Source organism: Zootoca vivipara, chromosome 16 (assembly GCF_965207765.1).
Source record: "Zootoca vivipara chromosome 16, rZooViv2.hap1.1, whole genome shotgun sequence".
Lineage (NCBI taxonomy): Eukaryota > Metazoa > Chordata > Lepidosauria > Squamata > Lacertidae > Zootoca > Zootoca vivipara.
The window spans coordinates 33,774,342-33,794,151 of record NC_142599.1 but is presented as its reverse complement, the minus strand read 5'-3'; the positions used below and the strand labels follow the sequence as shown (position 1 = coordinate 33,794,151).

General features: G+C 50.4%; 1 protein-coding gene across 1 annotated transcript in view; it reads right to left on the bottom strand.

The window, feature by feature from the left end:
- SHC1 (SHC adaptor protein 1) overlaps positions 1-2,635 on the bottom strand; it is a 30,936-nt gene extending 28,301 nt beyond the window's left edge. The window contains exon 1 of the mRNA XM_035097927.3: positions 915-2,635. Within this exon, the coding sequence (XP_034953818.1) occupies positions 915-1,484 (570 nt within the window). The 5' untranslated portion in view covers positions 1,485-2,635. The remainder of the gene's footprint in view (positions 1-914) is intronic.
- Between the last annotated feature and the right edge of the window lie 17,175 nt (positions 2,636-19,810).

Sequence of the window (19,810 nt, the reverse complement as noted above, 5' to 3'; positions counted from 1 at the left end):
TGTACTATCTGTACCGAATGGCAGCGGCTCTCCTGGGTTTTAGGCAGGGAACATTCCTGGAGGTGCCCATGGGGACTGAACCTGGGACTTTCTGCATGCGAAGCAGTGGTACTACCTTCAAGGCACTGTCCTCCTAGGAATCAAGAAAGATGCGGAGCCGAATTCAAAAGCTGCCTCATACAGAATCACACCATTAGATCATCTAGGTCATTACTGTCTGTGCTGACTGGCAGCAGCTGCTCTCTAGGGCTTCAGAAGGGACAGTCCCGTCCCCCCCCCGCCCTACCCAGAGATGCCATTGGGGCCTTCAATGCTCTGCTGTGGAGCAACAGCCCTCTCCCATCTTATGTAGGTCATGCACGTCCTCTCTCCACGTGGAACAACCTACCCTGTTCCCAGAGAGGCCAGCTATGGAAAAGAGGCTCTCTGTATGCTCTGGAGAGGCACTGTTTTCTTAGCTCAAGAGGCACTGCCAACACACACACACACACACACACACACGTACTTCAGCAAAATATGTCCCCGGCACATTAGGTCTTGGCAACTGGAGACCCCCCAAGATCAAATCCGAGCCCCTCTCTCAGTGGCATCAACTATCCCCCCACCCCACAGCAACAGAGGGGTGTGTGAAAGCAGGGAAAGGCAGCTATGGCCAGTCAGTGCACCCCAAGTAACATGCTGAACTAGGAAGGGGAGAAAAGCTCTTGGCCCGCTTTCCCATACTGACCCTGCAGCGCCAGCTAGTTGCCAGCCAACGGCCCCTCCACGTGTCACTGGACTCTGACCCCTTTCGATCCCAGCCAGCATACGCGTCCCAACCAATCAGGGTTCCCAGCGATTGGGACTTGCTGCCAGACCCACAAATGCCCTGATATACCTACTGTCCCCGCCCCCCGCTATCCCCGCAAACTTACCCGGACGAGGTAGGAGACTCCGGGGCCCATCACCTTGTCGTCAGGGTGCAGCCAGCCCCGGCTGGGCTTGTTGACGAAGCTGCCGTGCCGAGTCCACTCGTCTCCCCCGAGCTGGCCGCCTTCCACCCGCATCCTCTTGGGGCAGCCCAACTTGTTCATATCCTGGGAATAGAGACCGACAGTCCCCGCTGAGTCCGGGAAGGGAGTCGCGGCAGCGAGGGGGGGAGGAGGTGGTGGTGGTGCCGCTGGCGGCGGATGCTCCCCGGAGCTGCCCGCCTCCTTGGAGAAGGCACGGAGGCTGAGCAGAGTGGCCGGGTTGGCGAGCTTCAGGTTGGCCATCTTGGGGAAGAAGGAGCACAGGGTGGTGGGGCTGTCCTCCGACTCGGACGACAGCTCACCCAGGGGGAGCATGGGGCTCAGCGAGGAGGAGGACAGCGAGCTGGGCAGGGAGGGGGCCGCCACCAGGGGCTCCAGGGGAGAGTCCCCATCGGCCGCCACAGAGCCCTCCTCCAAGGAGGAAAGGGAGTCATTGCGCAAGTGGTTGTATTTGCTCTTTTGCAGCAGATCCATGCCCCAAACCGACGGAGGAGACGGGACGAAACCAAGCGGAGGAGAGAGAAGCAGGAGATGGCGATGGTGTGCGGGTCTGGCACCAAACTCAGGAGCCCACGAAAGTCAGAACGGATCCGAGCAAGACGACTCCTGGCCGGCCCCCTGTAGGCATGGCTGCGGAGGAGAGAGGTGCTGGCGCAATAAGGGCAGCGGAATTGGGGACACTGTGCCACAGGTGAAAGATCGTTGTCGTCACAGGGCGCAGAATCAACCAGACGTTGCTCCGTGCCCCCCCGCCCCCTGACAACACCACCAGATGACCAGCGACCTTTGGGCAGCTTTGCTGCGCTCGAGAGGAAGAGGGAGAGGCCGCCGACTAGTCCCTGAGGCCGGAGTGATGGCCGGGAGGGAGGAGTGGCTGGCACACGCCCCGGAGAGCCGTCACGCCACCTGTGGAACCCCTGCTCTGGGGCCGCCTGCCAAAGGCACTGTCACAGGCACCCCACGCCCCGCCAGCAGGTCTCACACAGCCCAGGAGGGAGGGGGAAGACAGCTGAGATGCAGAAAGCGGCCGACGTCCAGAACGGCGGATGCTCCAGTCTCGAGCTCGCCTGCCGCTCCGCTGAATGGATGCGCAATGTACCGGTAGATATATTTGAAAAGGAGAAAAAATATTATCCAAGAGCAGGGAGGCCCTGGAGCGCCTTCCAGCTGGGCCCAGCTTGGCAGGGACCGGAGAGGTGGCGCGGCCGCAGGGTCTGCCAGGAACGCGAACAAGGCTCCTCTGTGAAGTCACGGGAGCCCACGTGTCAACCAGTCGGCAGACGCCGGCCTCTCTCCGAGAGATGGAGGTCTGGGAACATGCCGGGAGCCGAAGAGGAGGGGAAACGGGTGGTGGCCCCCCTGCACCCGGCTGGTCAAAGGGGTGGCTAGAAGGCGGAATCCGAGTCTCCCTCACTTTCGGGAACCAGCAGGCAGCCCCGATCTCGGCTCTCCCCACACCTCTTCCTGGCTGCAGTTGCTGCCTCCAGAGCAGAGAGAAGCTAATTGCTACCGCATCCTGCTCGCAATCTCTGCTGGGCTCTAAGTGACTGCGGCTCCTGTTCTGGGGAAGAAGCAGGCGCGGGCGCGGGTGGGGGGGGGTGCGGTGGAATGAGAGAGAGAGAGAGAGAGAGAGAGAGAGAGAGACCAAGCCCCCGCTGCCAATGGTAGGGCAGTGCTGACTCACAAGAGCTCGGCTTCTGCCCCCCCCCCCCGGCTCTCCCATGTGCGGAAAGGAAGACAAGGCATCTGTATAATAAAATGCGGAGGGAGGGAGGTGGGGCCTTGTGGGGGAAGAGAGCTGGAGCGGCAGCACACAAACACTTGTGAAAATCAAGGTCAGTGGTTGCACAGGGAAGCGAAGGGAGGTTTTTCCGGCAGCTAGGCTGGAGGGGGTGGTGGGAAGAGCACAGGGGGGCGAGGGGGGAGGAGACATGACACAGGCAGGAAGAGCAGAGGGTGAAGAGGAGAGAATGGGGCCCGGTTGCGCAACGAGGTGGTTCCCGATCCAATATGGGCCACTCTGCATGTGAATCCACTGGACAACACCTCTGGTTTTGCAGGAGTTCTTTAGAGTGTCCTGCTTACGGCATAGGAGCACCCCCTCTCCCTCTTTCTTAGTTAACGCTTTAGGACATAAAAGTGGACACAACACCCTGCAAGGTAGGCCACTGTTAATTTCCTTGCACCTGCACAGAGAGAGAAAGAGAAGCAAAGGAAGGCCTTGTCCAAGTAATCTGCAAGAAGCAAGATTCGAAAGGAGAGACAGGCTTCACACACGACTCAGGCTGTCACCCCACCTAGGCCTACTCAGAAGCAAGTCCCACTGAATCCAAGGGGGCTTCCTCCCAGATAAGGCGGGTTCCGCTGGCAGCCCCAGTTTCTTAGCGTTTAAAGCCTTCCCTTCATCACGACAATTCCAGCCAAACGAAGCGATTCTTCACCTCGAAATCACCACTGCAAATCCTCACAATAAAAATAAAAACGGGGGGGCAGGAGCCAATAGCATTGAAGCCCACAATCAGTCGAGCTGCACTACTCACAAAACCATTCCACCCACCCACCCACTCCACCTGCAAATGCATGCTAACCTGCATTTTTAAAATCCCATTTTTAATCCCATAATTAAGCACCGAATTCCCTCAATCCAGGAGAAAAGGTATAAACCAGCCTTTGCCAAGTTGTTGTTGTTTTTCAGGGTGAGGTTGGAGTGGATGACCCTTCGGGTCCCTTGCAACTTTACAATTCTATGAATAATAATAATAATAATAATAATAATAATAATAATAATTCCTTAGTTATACCCCGCCCATCTGGCTGGGTTCCCCCAGCCATTCTAGGTGGCTTCCAACAAAACATTAAAATACAGATATCCATCAAACATTAAAGGCTTCCCTAAACAGGGCTGCCTTAAGATGCCTTCTAAAGGTCTGGCAATTATTGTTCCACAGGGTGGGTGCCACTACTGAGAAGGCCCTCTGCCTGGTTCCCTGTAACTTGGCTTCTCGTAGCGAGGGAACTACCAGAAGGCCCTCGGCGCTGGACCTCAGTGTCCGGGTAGAACGATGGGGGTGGAGACGCTCCTTCAGGTATATGATTTTCTGAGTTTGCACCCTTCAGATGTTAAGGCTACAACTCCCATCAGCCAGTATGGCCAATGATGATCAACAAATACTGCTGTGTATCCAAGAACATCAGAAGAGCAGAGCTCCTGGTATCAGGTCACTGGAACCCAGCATCCTGTTCTCACAGGGGCCAATCAGATTCCTCCAGGAAGTCCACAGGCAAGAGCCCCCCCTTCCCTCCCTGCCACTCATGGGAACAAAAGAAAAGCCCACCTGGATCAGGCCAATGGCCCTTCTAGCCCTGCCTTTCCAGAGGCCAAACAATACTCCTAAAGTGCAACAGCCACTCTCCCCACTTGCAATGGCCAGCAACTGGCATTCATATCACTTCTGACCACGGAGGGAGGGTGTCGCCATCATTGCCAACAGCCACCAAGAGCCTTGTCCTCCCTGAATTTGTCTAGTCCTATAAGAAGATGAGCCTGGCTGCTGGATCAGGCCGATCGCAGCATTAGAAAGACACGGTATGTATACGCTAGGTGCTGACAGTTCGTAAGGGGTCAAAAGCCCAGGTGGGAAGAGGAGTGAAGTTCACCAAATCGCTGGGGGAACTGAATTAAGTCCATTTGGGGACAAAGCTTGAAACAATTTCTAGTTCATTTCTTACCATGTATTTTTTAAAAATTATTTGAGCCTTTAAGTTGAAAGTTCAAAATTGTCAGGAGAAAGAAATTAAACCATTATTATATCAGTGTGTGTGTGTGTTTAAAGCCTTTGATCAGGGAGAGAGAGACCAGGGTTCAAGCTGGTGGCCATCCCTGCCTCCTGTGGGAAGGAGTTCCGTAGTTTAACTACATGCTGCATGAATACTGGTAGTACTTTTTCTGTGCTGAACCTTCCAACTTTCAGCTTCATTGGGCGTCCCTGAGTTCGAGCGTTATAAGAGAGGGAGGAAAAACTTTTGCTCAATCCACTTTCTCCGTGGCTATGCATAAATTTAATCACCTTCTGTCTCCTCATCTCTGGCTAACGTCATTTTGGTTAGCCTTTTCCCCACCCGCCAAACGGAACACGAACCGATCCGGTTCGTTCTGCAAAGGGACAAACATGATCTGTGTGTGTGTGTGTGTGTTCATTTTCTTTTAAACACTTTGGACTGTGAACTGGAACCGGTTCCTTTAAAAAGAAGAAGCTCTCAAGGGGAGGAAGGAGGCAGAGTTTCACCCGCCCGCTCCTTCCTCCAAAAAAGAGAGGGAGGCAGGATCATGAGACCCTAAAGACCTGAAAGAGGGAAGAAGCGGAAGGGAAGGGAAGGAGGAGGGAAGGTTAAATAATGCTACCGGATGTGCCTTTGGCCTCTCAGCCCCAGTTCAAGGACCCTGGGGCCAGGGAGGCAGGAAGGCACACCCTGTGCGGGAGGCCCCCTGGGCCTTATTCCTATAGGGGCTTTGGGAGGGGGCGGAAAGAGCAGCCATGGCCCTCCTAGGTGGTTTCTTGTCCGGGGATAAAGTTTTCCTGGGGAGGGGGGTTCTCCTAACATAAAGCTAAGGGGGAAGGGCAAGCACTCAGTGGTTAGAGCACCAGCTCTGGGTGCAGAAAGTCACAGCTTCAATTCCCCAGAGAGTTGCTGCCAGTCAGTGTAGACACTACTACTGAGTTAGATGGAACGAATGGTCTGACTCACGACAAGGCAGCGCCCTATGCTGCCGTTTAAAGCCTGCTGCTTGTTCTGAACCATGAGGGCTAGGAACTTCTGTTACTAGGAGATGGACCGCAGCTCGGTGGCAGAGCACCCACTTTGGGTGCAAAAGGTCCTGGGATCCACCTGCAAGATCTCCAGGTGGGAAACTCTTGCGGTTTGAAACCCTGCCGGTCAGTGTAGGCAATAGTGAGTGAGACTGACCAGCCACCGTGGTCTGATCAGAGCGCCGAGGGGAATGTGAGCAGGCGGACTATAAAATGCAAGGTGGAAACCACCTGCCAAATCTCAGGCACCAGGATGCTAGTCCCTGTGAAATTCCCACCCATACATGCCTTCCTTTGTTAAGTGTTCAGGGCTGAGCAGCAATGTTCTCATTTGGCCACAAGACGGGGTCGCTGCAGCGCAGAACATTGGAAGCCAGCAAAGAATCAAGGGAGTGTTGTTTTTCTGGTGGTACGTGCCACAATAAAGGCAGTCAACGACAGCATTGCAATTCACCAACGAAACAAGACGTTGTAAGGGGTGCTCATCGTGCCCCTTAAAGGTCACATGCAGTAATAATTTGGGGTTTACTTGTAAAGCCTGCAACCTATTTGCGCAGCCTTCGCAACCCACTTTCAGTCTTTGCCCCAATTATAAATTTCCATTTCGTTTCTGCCCTATTATTTCAAGGTGGTCAGGACAACATGCACTAAGTCACAGGCTCCCGTTTCCCTAGATTCATGCATTGCCTTCTCCCTTGATAACATGTGTCAGGCGCAGGGAACCTTTGGCCTTCCGGGTGCTGCTGAACTACAACTCCCAATGGCCTAGAAAAGCTTGTATGCTGCCATATCCCCTGATCAGAGGAGGAGCAGCATCATGCAGTAGGGGGACAGTTTCCAGCTTTGGAAGCAGTGTTTGAAATGTGCCAGGGACATTTTGCACCTGGCTATTGGCCGCCACTTGTGACCAAATTAAGATGCCTGGGCTCCAGGATGGCACCTGGTGTCTCCACCATCTGGAGGTGCAGGCCTGGAGATCTTTGGATCTGGACTGTTTTCACACACCAATACCTCATCCTGTAGAATTCTATCAGTTAGATTTTATCTGCACAATCGGAAAGAATATCGGGAGCAAAATGCTTTCTCTGTGCAGCCTGAGCATGAGCAATGAAAAATGTTATAATTAATTATTGCAGCGTGGCTTCACTTAACCCAGCCCTCTGCCCTGCTCCCAGTTGTGAAGAATATCCCTACGTTATAAATGGTCCATTAAGAAAAAGAGGTCAGAATTGGCCAATATGTATTGTATATTTTTTCTTTTGTATACTTTTGCTATTTCTTTGTCTGTTTTATTTTTGTTTTCTTCTTTGCTTTTTTTCCTAAATGTTATTTGTTTTGATTTTAAACAAATAAAGATTATTATTTTTAAAAAACACCCCAGAATACTGTAGGCCAATATATGTGTGGACTGTCCCTGGATCAAGGGGCTTTTAAGTTCCCAAAGCTCTTAACCGAGCTCAAGGTTGTCATCTGAACTAGTCAGATGTTTAACTGAGAATCAATCACAGCCAGTCCATCATTTGAAAAAGAAGACTTTAGACCCGTCTTGCCCCAAAATGCAACTAGACATTCCATTTTGATGACTGCAACTTTGGTTTAAGGAGCCACTTGGCGCCTAGCTTGTATACCTGAGTTTCTAACACTGCTTGCAAGTTGCTGCAGGGGACCGACAGCGAGCGACATCAGAGGTGAGGTGTTTCTAGGACGAAGGTGAGACTGTCAAGCTCCCTTGCTATTTCTGGATGCTGTTAATGTAACTTGGTCATAACTGCAGTATCAAAATGCTGCTATTGTTTTGCGGGCTGTGATATTTGCTATTGAGTCGTTGCTTTATTATGTTGGTATGAAATTGTTTTTCCGGTGTTTGATTTTGAAATGCACCCCTGCTGTCTTTACTGCAAGCCTTTTCGAGTGTGATTTTCCCTGCCCCCGTGTGTGGAAAAGCAAATAAAATGAATGAGTGAATGAATGAAGAGAGACCAGGATCAACGCCACCGGGAAGGGAGGGGGACACAGAGGGCTGACCCGCCACCGTTGCAGCCAGCTGGCCCTCCACCGCCCTCCACCACATCCAGGAAAGGGAGAGGCAGCCGGCCTTACCGTGTACTCCATCACAGGCAGATGCCGGAGGGCCCCTCTTCTTGGGAATGAGACCTGCGGTTCAGTGACAAAGAGGGAATTAGCCAGGACAGTCTGAGCCATGGCATATGCTGGAAAGCAGGGTGGGGTAGGGTCTGGAAATCAGGGAACGATGGGAAATGCTCTCATAAAAGAAGCAGGAAACTGCTCTGTGCAGGCTCAAGAGGTTTGGGGGTGTGCATGGGACTGTATTGCAGAGTAGATGTCATCAGGGAGACGCCTCTGTTCCCAACCCTTCTCAAAGCTGCCTTAGAAAGCTCTTTTGAGCCAAAACCCGAAAGGCAGCATTGCTGGGGGTATATATAAGGAGAAGTTCATGGGAGAACAGAATGCTCTATGGGTGGCAGATTCAGCTTCCCAGGAAATCTCAACTTCTAACCCCCCCACCTTACCCCATCCTTCCTCAAGTGCCTAGTCCTCATGACCACCTCCTGAAATTTCAGGTGCTAGAGAGGAGCTTGAACAACTGACTGAGGCCCCAACTGCGCTATACCTTTAAAGCAGCGCCATGTCCCTTTGAACGGTCGCCGTTTCCCCCAAAGAATCCTGGGAGCTGTAGTTTAAGGGTGCTGAGACCCCTATTCCCTTGCATCCCAGAGCTACAGCTCCCAGAGTTCTCTGGAAGGGAAGGGCTAAACCACTTTGGGAATGATGGTTCTCAGAGGGAACAGGGGTCTCCTAAGAACGCTCAGCAGCGTCAGCAACTTTAAGAAACTGCAGCTCCCAGGATGCTTTGCAGGAAAGCCACAGCTTTTTAAAGGGGCACGATACTGCTATAAATGTATTGTGTGGACAGGAGCTTTCCCACACAAGATGCTGTTTATCCATGCAGCCCAGAACTGAGTACTCTTGTCAGCCAAAGTGTCAACCTGAGAAGAGTCTTTCAGAGAAGAGGCTACCTGAAGGCAGCCCTGTTCAGGGAAGTTTTGGGTGCATGATGTTGTGTCGTGCTTTACTATTTTTGTTGGGAGCCACCCAGAGTGGCTGGGGCAAACGAGGCAGATGGGCAGCATATAACTAATAAATATTATTATTATTATTATTATTATTATTATTATTATTATTATTATTTGGCGATCACTCGTAGCTGAGTAAGCTTGTCTTCCATAAACACAATTTTAACAATGGGTCCGCAAGTGACTGTGGAGGCAATTCTGGATCCACACGTCCTTCCACAGTGGGGACTTTATTATGATTATGGTTATAAAAGCTGTATATAAACTGATTATTGTATTTGATAAACTAAGGATTTTGGGAAGTTCTTATCGTACACTATTGTACATTTTCTGGTTTTTCAAAATGAATAGTGTGTGTGTGTGTTTGTGTGAAATACACCCACACCCCTCATAGACATTCCCACAGCCTTGGGCTGATATGGTGGCAAAGTCCCCTCCCCAGTAACCTCCAAAGGAAGAATGCAGAGTCCAAGATATGCTTGTGCGGGAGGCAAACAAACAGGATTTGAACTTCCTGGTGTTGCTGCTGGAAGCAAGCAAGCCTTTCTATCTGGGCCCCTAACCTCGCCCCAGGCATGGAGCCTGGCTGATGGGAGAGATTAGAGTGGGAGGCTACCAGATAAGGGGAGCTCAGAGGAGCAGCAGGAAAACGCAGCAGGCTAGAGAAAGTCAGCTATGATTAATGAGCTGTCTAGTGGGGGGGGGAGCAAGCCAGGGAGGCCTGAAAGCAGGAGGGAAGGCAGAACGGGGTGCCCAGTGCCGGCTCCCAATAGCTTATGTAGCTTTTGAGAAGGGGGGGTGGGTTCTATGGATTCGTGGAGCCCACATGTTCAAAGGAAGTCTACCCCAGAATGCCAGATGGAGGGGGACAAACAGGGGTGAGAGGCTCCATCACATGACTGGGGGATTTTCATGAAAGCAGAATGCTTGACCAAATGGACCTGCGGCATTAAAAAAAGGGGGGGAACTGCATGAACAATTTGCCCAGAGAAGCAGAGTGCTGTAGTGGTTAGAGTGTCAGACCTGGGAGAGACCAGGGTTCGAATCCTCAAGGGGTGTGACCCTGGTCAGGCGCTGCCTCTCAGCCTAGCCAGCTCACGGGGCGGTTGTGTGGGGATGACCCTCAGGGCCCCTCCCAACTCTACAATTCTATTATTCTTTGACCGAGGATGGGGAGAACCATGTCTGGCACACCTGGAGCTCCTTGGAGAAGAAGGCCAGATAGAAAATGCAATAAATAATAAGTAAGTAGGGAAGTTCTGCTGCCATGGGTTCAAGTCTTGGTGTTGATCGCTCCACTCAGAGCAATGAAGGGAAGGGCCGTAGCTCAGCGGCAGAGCTCCTGCATTGCGTGCAGAAGGCCCTGGATTCAATCCTCGGTATCTCCAGGCAAGACTGATAGGAGACACTGCCCCAAAACATTACACAGTGGTCTAACTCAGTATAAGGCAGCTTCCTATGTTACTATGGGATCTCCTCAGACATGTAAGACTCGGGGCGTTCCAAAGCTTACTTTTTGGTTTAGCGGCATATATAAACTTTGCTTCTTTTTAAAAAAAGGCTCTCCAACTCAGCTGCAGAGGTGTCAACCTTTTGCAGAAATAAGGAAATGGGAAACAGCAACCCCACACCCCAGCCTGAGAGTGCCATTGCAGGCTGCGCCTCCTGCAGAGGCCAAGCACACTCCCTTCCGAACGGACGCTGGCACAGGGCACTCTCTTTCTCTCTTTCGGCAAAGCCAGGAAGGAGTTCTTCCTCCCGGGCGGCTGACTTACGAAAGGGTGACGATCCCTCGCACAGACGGATTGGGAACGGAGATAGCAAATTGTCCTGCTGAAAATCTGGCCTGGACACACACACTTTTCTAACCCCCGTCTCAGAAAGCAAGAGCAAACATGAGAGAATGAACTACAGCCTCACCCCTTCAGGAATCGCTCCTCCTCTTCCTAGAAGTTAGGTTTCCCTAACTTAAAACTGCTTCTGGTTCTTCATCCCCCCCCCCCCCCTTTGCAGGCCATCCTGATTTTACAAGCCCTGAAATCGGAGATATCAGCCAACCCTCTCTGGGCAGGAACAACAAGACAAGCCCCATATCCCAGTAGTAGCTCAGGCATTCCTTTGCTCTCAGAGGTCCCCCAGGTGACCAACCCAACCAGACCATGGAAGGAACTCACAATGGCCTTGTTTTCAAACTTTTACTGGATGTACCTGGAAGGATTGGTCGTTCTTTCTTTCACAAAGTTCAGCAGAATGCAGTTAAAGGATCAGAGAAAAGGGTATCTGAAGAAGTGTGCATGCACACGAAAGCTCATACCAAAATAAAAACTTAGTTGGTCTTTAAGGTGCTACTGAAGGAATTTTTTTATTTTACTTCGACCCAGACCAACACGGCTACCTACCTGTAACCAGAGAAAAGGGTGTCGCTGATAGAAACACAGTGGTAAAGACCTTGCTTTGCGCAGAGAAGGTCCCAGGTCCAAGCTCCAGAATCTTTACAAAGGGGGCGGAAAAACCTTTGTCAAACTCTGGAGAGCTGCTACCAGTTAGGGTAAACAATGCTGAGCTAGGTAGACGGACTAATAATATGCTTCCTATATACCAGATGCTCATTCAGAACCATGAGGACTAGGACCCTGCGCTATTTCAAGGAGAAGAATCGTAGCTCGGTGGCAGAGCATCTGATACACACATGGAAGACCCCAGCTTCAATCCCTGGCATGCAAGATGGAGAAATAACCCCTGTCTGAAACCCTGGAGAGCTGCTGGTCAGTGTAGAGAATACCTAGCTAGAAACACCAAGGGGTCTTGACTTGGGATAAAGTAGGCTTCCCCACATCCTGTTCCCTTAAAAGTTCAGATTATAGAATCGCAGAGTTGGAAGAGACCCTGAGGATTATCTAGTCCAACCCCCTGCAATGCAGGAATATGCAGCTGTCCCATAATGGGATGGAACCTGCAGCCTTGGCGCTCCAGATGTTGCTGAACTCCAAATCCCATCACCCCTGGAAGTTGTAGGCCCATCCCTCGCAAGGGTGGAGTCACTGAAGTATTTTGCCTCGTCTTCCCATGTGTTGTCCAGCCCTGACTGGACCTTTTACAAGCGATGTGGCTTTTTCAGAAAATTCTGAACTGGAAAAGCTTCCATGCACATATTAGGAAAATTCGATTAAGAGAGTTTTTTTCAGTTTGCATCAAAACATTTTCTGATGCCAGCTAGGGCAGGTATGGGGAAACTTTGGCCCTCTGGATGTTGCGGAACTACAACTCCCATCAGCCCCAGCAAGCATGACCAGCGGCCATGGATTATGAAGGTTGTTGTTCTCAGGTGATTGACAGGAGGGTGGCTCTGCAGGTATGTGCAGAGGTAAAGGATCTGATTTGCCAGCTGGATCCAGTTCCCCAGCCCTGCCCTATAAAGAGAATGTTCCTTTTACTTTTATTTCTAAAACAATGCTAGACGTCCTGAGGAAGGCCTGTAACTCAAAGGCAAAGCTCCTGATTTGCATATAGGAGGCCTCGGGTTCAATCCCTAGCATCTCCAGGTAGGGCTGGGAATACCCCTCTGCCAGAAACGATATAACACAGAATCTGCAGTTGGCATCTGTCGTTGTTAATGGAATAATTCCCCCAGAGAAGGCTGGAAAGTTTCCCAGAAAAATTCCTGCCCCTTATCCCTGGTCTCTTAGGGTTTTCCTTACAGTCTCCCTTTTCCAGCCTGGCTGTTTGAGACAGCGTTTGGAATTACCTAGGTGCCAGGTCCAAAACAAACCACTTGCGACTAAGTGAAGATGCTTGGGCGCTAGGATGGCGCCTGACATCTCCACCATTTGAGGATCCTTAGATCTGGACTGTTTCCACACACTAATACCCCAACCTGTAGAATTCCACCAGTTACTGTATATTTTATCAGCACAATTGGAATGAATTTCTGGAACCAAAGTTCTTTTTCCAAGCAGCCTGAGCAGGAGCAGTCACCATTGAGAAAGAGAGTTCAGAATAGGCCAATATATATATGGACTGTTTCTGGATCAAGGGACTTTTCTCAAAGCTCTTAACCTAGCTCAAGGTTGTCATCTGAACTAGCCAGATGTTTAACTGAGAATCAATCACAGGCAGTCCATCATTTGAAAAACAAGACTTTAGACCTGTCTTGCCCCAAAATGGCAACTAGATATTTCATTTTGGTGACTGCAACCTTGGTTTAAGGAGCCATTCGGTGCCTAGATTAAACACCTGAGTTTCTAGCACTGATTTAAAAGATCCTTGTAACTGTAGATCAGTGAAGAAAGCTGCCTTGTACTGAGTCAGATTATTGGACCATTTAGCTCAGTAATGTCTACACTGACTAGCAGCAGCAATTCAGGGTTTCAGACAGGGGCATTCCCACCCCTAGCTGGAGATGCTGCGGATTGAACCTGGGAAGTTCTGCATGCAAATCGGATGCTCTGCCACTGAACCATGGCCCTTCCCTTGGAAAGGAAGTAAAATTCCAGCCCTCATGATCTTGGACAAAGGATAGGATTCCCATGAATAGGAACGTGGGAAGCTGACTTAGTCCATTACACCACTGGTCCATCTAGCTCAGTATGGTCTACTCCAGGGTTTCCTAAACTTAGGTCTCCAGCAGTGGTTTGAGTACAACTCCCATCATCCCTTGCTAACAGGATGGTCAGGGATGATGGGAGTTATAGTCCAACCACAGCTGAAGACCCAAGTTTGGGAAACCCTGGTTTACACTGACCGACAGTGGCTCTACAGCAGGCACCCCCCAAACTTCGGCCCTCCAGATGTTTTGGACTACAATTCCCATCATCCCTGAACACTGGTCCTGTTAGCTAGGGATCATGGGAGTTGTAGGCCAAAACATCTGGAGGGCTGCAGTTTGGGGGTGCCTGCTCTACAGGGTTTCAGGCACGGAACATGCCAAGTCCTACCTGGAGATGCCATGGGTTGAAGCTGGGACCTTCTGCATGCATAGCAGATACTGGGCTGTGGTTGTTCTGTCAGGCATCAAGATGCCCCAAAAGCCTTAACAACGGAGGAGGCTTCCTTTTCCCAATTTAACAAGCATTTCCCAAACCTCAGCTGCAACCTGACTCAGTGTTTTGTCAGATCTCCGCTGAAGTAGCAGAACTGTGTGGGAGGAAAGGGGCCACAGGGTTCAAGAGAAGGAGAGTATTGGAAGAGGGAGGATTCACGGGTGCTTCCAGGATCAACTCCATGGCTGAAGAGTGTCGGCACACTTAACACGCAGCAGATTGAGCTGTGATACAAGTCAGGCAGGCAGCCAACAGGATCATCATCAGCCAGAAACCTATAGCCAAGGATTTGCAGGCTTGGCTCCAATCAAAAGTGATCCCTGATTGGATGGGACATGTGCCTGGCTGGGGACACGGATGGGGAACATGTGGCCCTCCAGATGTTGCTAGATTTCAACTCCTATCATCCCTGACCATGCTGTCTGGGGCTGATGGGAGCTGGAGTCCAGCAACCTCTGGAAGGCCACAGGTTCCCCATCTTTTGCAGTAGAGAATAGTGGGTGAAATGGATGATCTGTATGAAGCAGCCTCACACGTTCCTTTTAAACAGCAACACACACAGAAAGGGAGGAGGGGGGCTCATCCGAAAGAAGAAAACATTATTAAAATAAACCAGGCAGGGCGGGACCCCAAGAACACCAGCTAATTTAAATCCGGTCCAAAGCTTGCTGCAACTCTCAAATGCTTGGGAAACACCAATGGGCTAGGGCACGAGGAGAAGCCACCGCGGAGGAGGGAAAGCCACATGCAAGGCTGGAAAACCCCACAGATTTGGTTGCCAAAGCTTGCGATTTGAATATTTGCCTTCTCTGCCCCCAAGGGAGGACCCTGCCTGGAAGAGAAAAGCTATACATCTGCTATTTTGTAATCATGGGATATTACTCATTGCTTACTCACGTCCTTTAAACCGCCCCCCCCCAAAAGCTAAACATTTTGCAATGGGGTGGGATTCATGTACCCAGCCAGAACTGCATCCCTCTACCACCACCTGCTCAACCCCCATTCCAGCTTAAACCAGGCAGGCTGATGGGAAAGAGACAAAACTCAGACCCACTTAGTGAAGGACTATAAGAGAAAATGGCACAGCAACTGCCAAAAGGAGGATATAAGGGGGGGAAAGAGAGATGGTACTCCTCTCTGCCAGGAGTGAGGAGCCTCAGGCCCCAAATGCGGCCCTCCAGGCCTCTCTATCTGGCCCTCAGAACTCTCCCCAGGCCACACCCCTCAGTGACCCTGCTCTGCACCCTCCTTGAGTGTTTTTGCCTGGCTGGAATGTGTCATTAAACACTGATCACACCTCTTGCTTGCTTTGATGGTGTGTGAATGTGTGTATCACAAATTTACACTTGTTGCTCTGCCCATTTTCACATGTGGCCCTCAGAAGGCTGCTCATAAGGGAATGCGGCCCTTGGATTGCAAAGGATTCCCCCTACCCTTGCTCCCTGCCACACCAACAGCACTGCAGGGATATCTGACACAGGAGCGGCATAAACAGCCAGAGGTCCCCTCTCCTATCTATGGCCGTCCTAAGCCATTGTGTCTCCTTGCTCTCTAGGTCTGCTACAAGGACTTGCTCTCCCGTAAGAGAGCTATCGGGCCAAAGTAACAAAGAGGCTGACCCACGGCAGACCTGGCCTCTGCCACGAACTCATTAACTGAGAGCAAGAGTGGAGAACCTTTGCCCCTTCCAGCAGTGTTCAAAACTCCTATTGTTTTAGGCACATTTTGTGACAGGGAATGTCATTAGCTCGAGCAGTTTCAGAGTTCTGGGCGCAGTACTGAGCCTAGGATTTCAGATTAAAACTGCAGAGTGGAAGGAAAGGAGGACCTTTTTCTGCCTCCCCCACTTCCAGCTACTCTCTGAAGACTGGAGAAGAGACCCTCTTAAAAATATTAGGGGGTGGGCAGGGGAAGGACTAGACCATGTGAAAAATGAACATAATATTTTAACTGCAGTTCATTCATTTTCGGCTTTGCATTCTTGTTATAAAAAAGCCACCTAGACATTCCATTGTTGCATCCATAACCTAAGGTTAAGTTGCCATTTAGCTCCTAGCTTTCATATCTCTGTTTCTAACACTGCCTTCCAGGTGTTGTTGGACTCGAATTCCCATCAGCCACAGAGCCAGCATGGCCAATGGTTAGGGACAGTGGGAGTTGTAGTCCAGCAACATCTGCGGAGGGCCGAAAGTTCCCCAGCTCTGCCTTATAAGCAAGCTGGTCTTCTCTCTCAGACCACCTTCCACAACACAGGGATGATAATACTGACCCAATCAATGAGAGAGACAGTGCTGTGAAGAATTTCAGAAAACAATACGAGCCTAGCTGCTAGATGAAGCCAAATACCCATCCAGTTCAGCATCCTGTTTTCACAGTGGCCAACCAGATGCTTCAGTGGGAAGCCCAACAGCAGCTTTTCCCTCCTGCAGTTTCCACCAGCAACTAGTATTCAGGCTGCCTGATCATAGTCATTGTGGCTGATAGGCCCTAATAACCTTCTCCTTCATGAACTTGTCTAAGCCTGTGCATGTTTGTAGCTTTCATAGAATACTAAACAGCTATTGTTGTTGTTTAGTCGTGTCCGACTCTTCGTGACCCCATGGACCATAGCACACCAGGTATTCCTGTCTTCCACTGCCTCCCGCAGTTTGGTCAGACTCATGTTGGTGGCTTCGAGAACACTGTCCAACCATCTCGTCCTCTGTCGTCCCCTTCTCCTAGTGCCCTCCATCTTTCCCAACACCAGGGTCTTTTCCAGGGAGTCTTCTCTTCTCATGAGGTGGTATTAACACAGATCAAATCCGCACCATACATGGAAAGCACATTCAATGCCCTTTCAAAGCACACTGCTTTCCCCCAAGGAATCCAAAACAAAAGAGAAACCCCGCTGGCTCAGGCCAAAGGCTCATTGTCCAGCTTCTTGTGCCCACATTGGCCAACCAGAGGCCCCAATGGGAAGTCTGCAAACAGGACATGAGGGCGACAGCAACCTTCCCCACATGTGATCAACAGCAGCTAGGATTCAGAAGCATACTGCCTCCTCCGACAGTGAAGGGAGAACGTAGCCATTGTGGCCACTTATATCCACCGTGAACTTGCCATATTTTGAAGAGGAAAAAGAGGACGCGATGACGGCAATTCAAAGCAAATAAATGCAATTTGTCTCAAATTTTACCCCTGGAAAAAGAGGGCACATCACTGTATCTTGTGAAGAACCCCGAGATAACTTGGTGTGATAACTTCAAGACTTTTAAGATGTGCAATCATCATTGGAAAATAATGATCCCCCACCACAGATTAAATGCTGTGCTTCTCCATTTCAGTTTAAGATTCCTTTCCATAGCAGTCGCCCTGTGCCAAGAGCCCACACACCCCTCAACCTCCCCCTTTTTTAATACACTAACGGACCGAGTAGATTAGACACAGAGGCTGCCTCTACTCCACCATTCTGTTTCTTACATAGTGGCCAACCAGATTCCTCTGGGAAACCTACAACTAGGGCAGGGAGAGCCTGGCCTTCCCTGGTTTGTCCCCTAGCAACTAGTATTCAGAGGTAAGTTGCCTCTGAAGCTGGAGGTTCTGTTTCACAGACACAGCTGTTTGCAGACTTCTCCTCCACCTCTTGCATGAATTTGCCCGATCTCCTTTTAAAGGAAGCTACCAGCACAATCTTCACCATGTCTGCTCAGAGACAACTCCTGTTGAATTCAGTGGGGCTTGAACACACAAACACACCACACCACTAAGCAGAGTTAGGACAGTAGCCTACCCTGAATCTGTTGCCAGGTCTTGGATGACTCCAAGTCCCCCTGTCATGCGAGAGAACCACTCATATGCGGAGATCTCGGGTCGGAGGGGAGAGGCGCAGGTTCGAATCCACCACAAGGCTCAGTTTAACCCATTCCCTCCCTCGAAACAAAATAAAAAATTCCTTCCAATAGCACCTTTGAGACCAACTAAGTTAGTTGTTGGTATGAGCTTTACTGTGCATGAATAGTTCTTCGAAAGCTCATACCAATAACTAACTTACGGTAGTTGCTCTCTAAGGTGCTACTGGAAGGAATTTTTTTTTTTTGTTTCGACTACGGCAGACCAACACGGCTACCTACCTGTAACCATTCCCTCCCTGCCTGCCTGGCCTACCTTACAGGGTTGTGCCGAGGATTCCAAGGAGGGCGGCCGCCTCCTTTGCTACACACATACAATTCGCAAAACACGAAGAAAGGAAGAAGAAGACCCAAGTCCAGGGGGCAGGCGAGTCTAGAGCGCCGGGGGGGGAGGAATCGTCCGGAGTCAATCACGAGGGAGGGGCGGGGCTACGAGGGAGGGGCGTGCCCGCGCTTCTTACCGGGGCGGCGGCACCATGGGGGTCGTCAACGGAAGGCAGAGGCGGCCTCCTTCCGTCGCGCAGCAGCTCCTCGGCAAACTTCAGCTGGGCCCCGGGCCCCACTCCTCCTCCTCCGCCCCGTCAATCTCTTCCGCTTGCGGCCGCCCCAGAACCTCACTTCCGCGCTTCAAGGGCTTACTTCCGGTTCCTCCTCCATGGCTCGAGCCCGACTCTGTTTCGCACGCCCCGCTCCCGCCTCTCTCTCTTTTTTTTAAACCAACGCTTTGCTAACCCCGCTAGAGATAGAAATCAGGTTAGAGTGACACGCGCAACCTGAAAGTCAGAAGGCTCTTTAAAAGAAACAACAACTCTTATTTAAAGTTCCTAATGGGGTTGTTTTTATTTCTTCCTCCCCTCCCATAGAAAGAGCTGTTCGACAGTGGAACAGATTCCCTCGGGAGGTGATGGGCTCTCCTTCCTTGGAGGTTTTTAAGCAGAGGTTGGATGGCCATCTGTCATGGATGCTTTAACTGAGATTCCTGGCTGCATTGCAGGGGATTGAACTAGATATCCCTTGGAGGTCCCTTCCAACTCTACAATTCTGTGATTTACCAGAAAGTAGGGACCACCCCCAATACGAGAGATGGGTGTGGCATATGGAATATTAATACTGTATTTTAATCAATTGCTTTTTGTGTTTTGTTGTAATTTTATTGGTGTGAGCCGCCCTGAGCCCGGTTTTGACTGGGGAGGGCGGGATATAAATAAAAATTTATTCTTCTTATTATTATTAGGGTGTAGACTGAATTGTGTGAGACGGGCAGGGAAGCAAATCTCTTGAGGTTTTTACCAAAAATGTAAGCAGTGCAGGTTGGACCACAGCTACCCACTCAGGATAGAGATGCAATGATAGGGAAAGCTGCATGTGTCAGAAATTTACCTGCCATACAAGCTTTTAAAGGCTCAGATGTCACCCCCTGGGTGACTGGAAGGTAGCCTTCAATAGGCAATTTATATACCGTCCCTAAGAGAAGTGGCAGATTATGGAGATACCTTATTTCCTGCTCATCTCTTCCTCATATTTCCAAGAAACCCCAGAACATGGTGTAGTGCATAGATGTGCCTTCCATATGCTGTTGAGCTCAAACCGCCATCACTCCCAGCCAGCAGAGAATGATGGGACCTGCAGCCCTCCAGCTGTTGTTTCCCCATAAGTGCCATGAAGACTCATTCTGTGGCAACTGTAAAGCCAAGGCGTCATTCTTCTGCCTTGGGTCTCTTGCTGCTGTCACTCTGCTCTGCCTCCTTTTCCCTCCCTTCCACAAAACTGGAAAGCTCTGGCTTTTGTTTTCGTTCACTGAACATTTAATACATATACAACATAAAGTACAAGGAAAGCAACGTTCTAAAATAAATGAAATGGCTTTAATATATATAGAGCTGCTATGTGTGCTTAGTGCTCTCAGGGACACTCACACACTACTAAATCGGGTATTTCCCCCTCCATCCTGCTTGCAGAATTATTAAACCT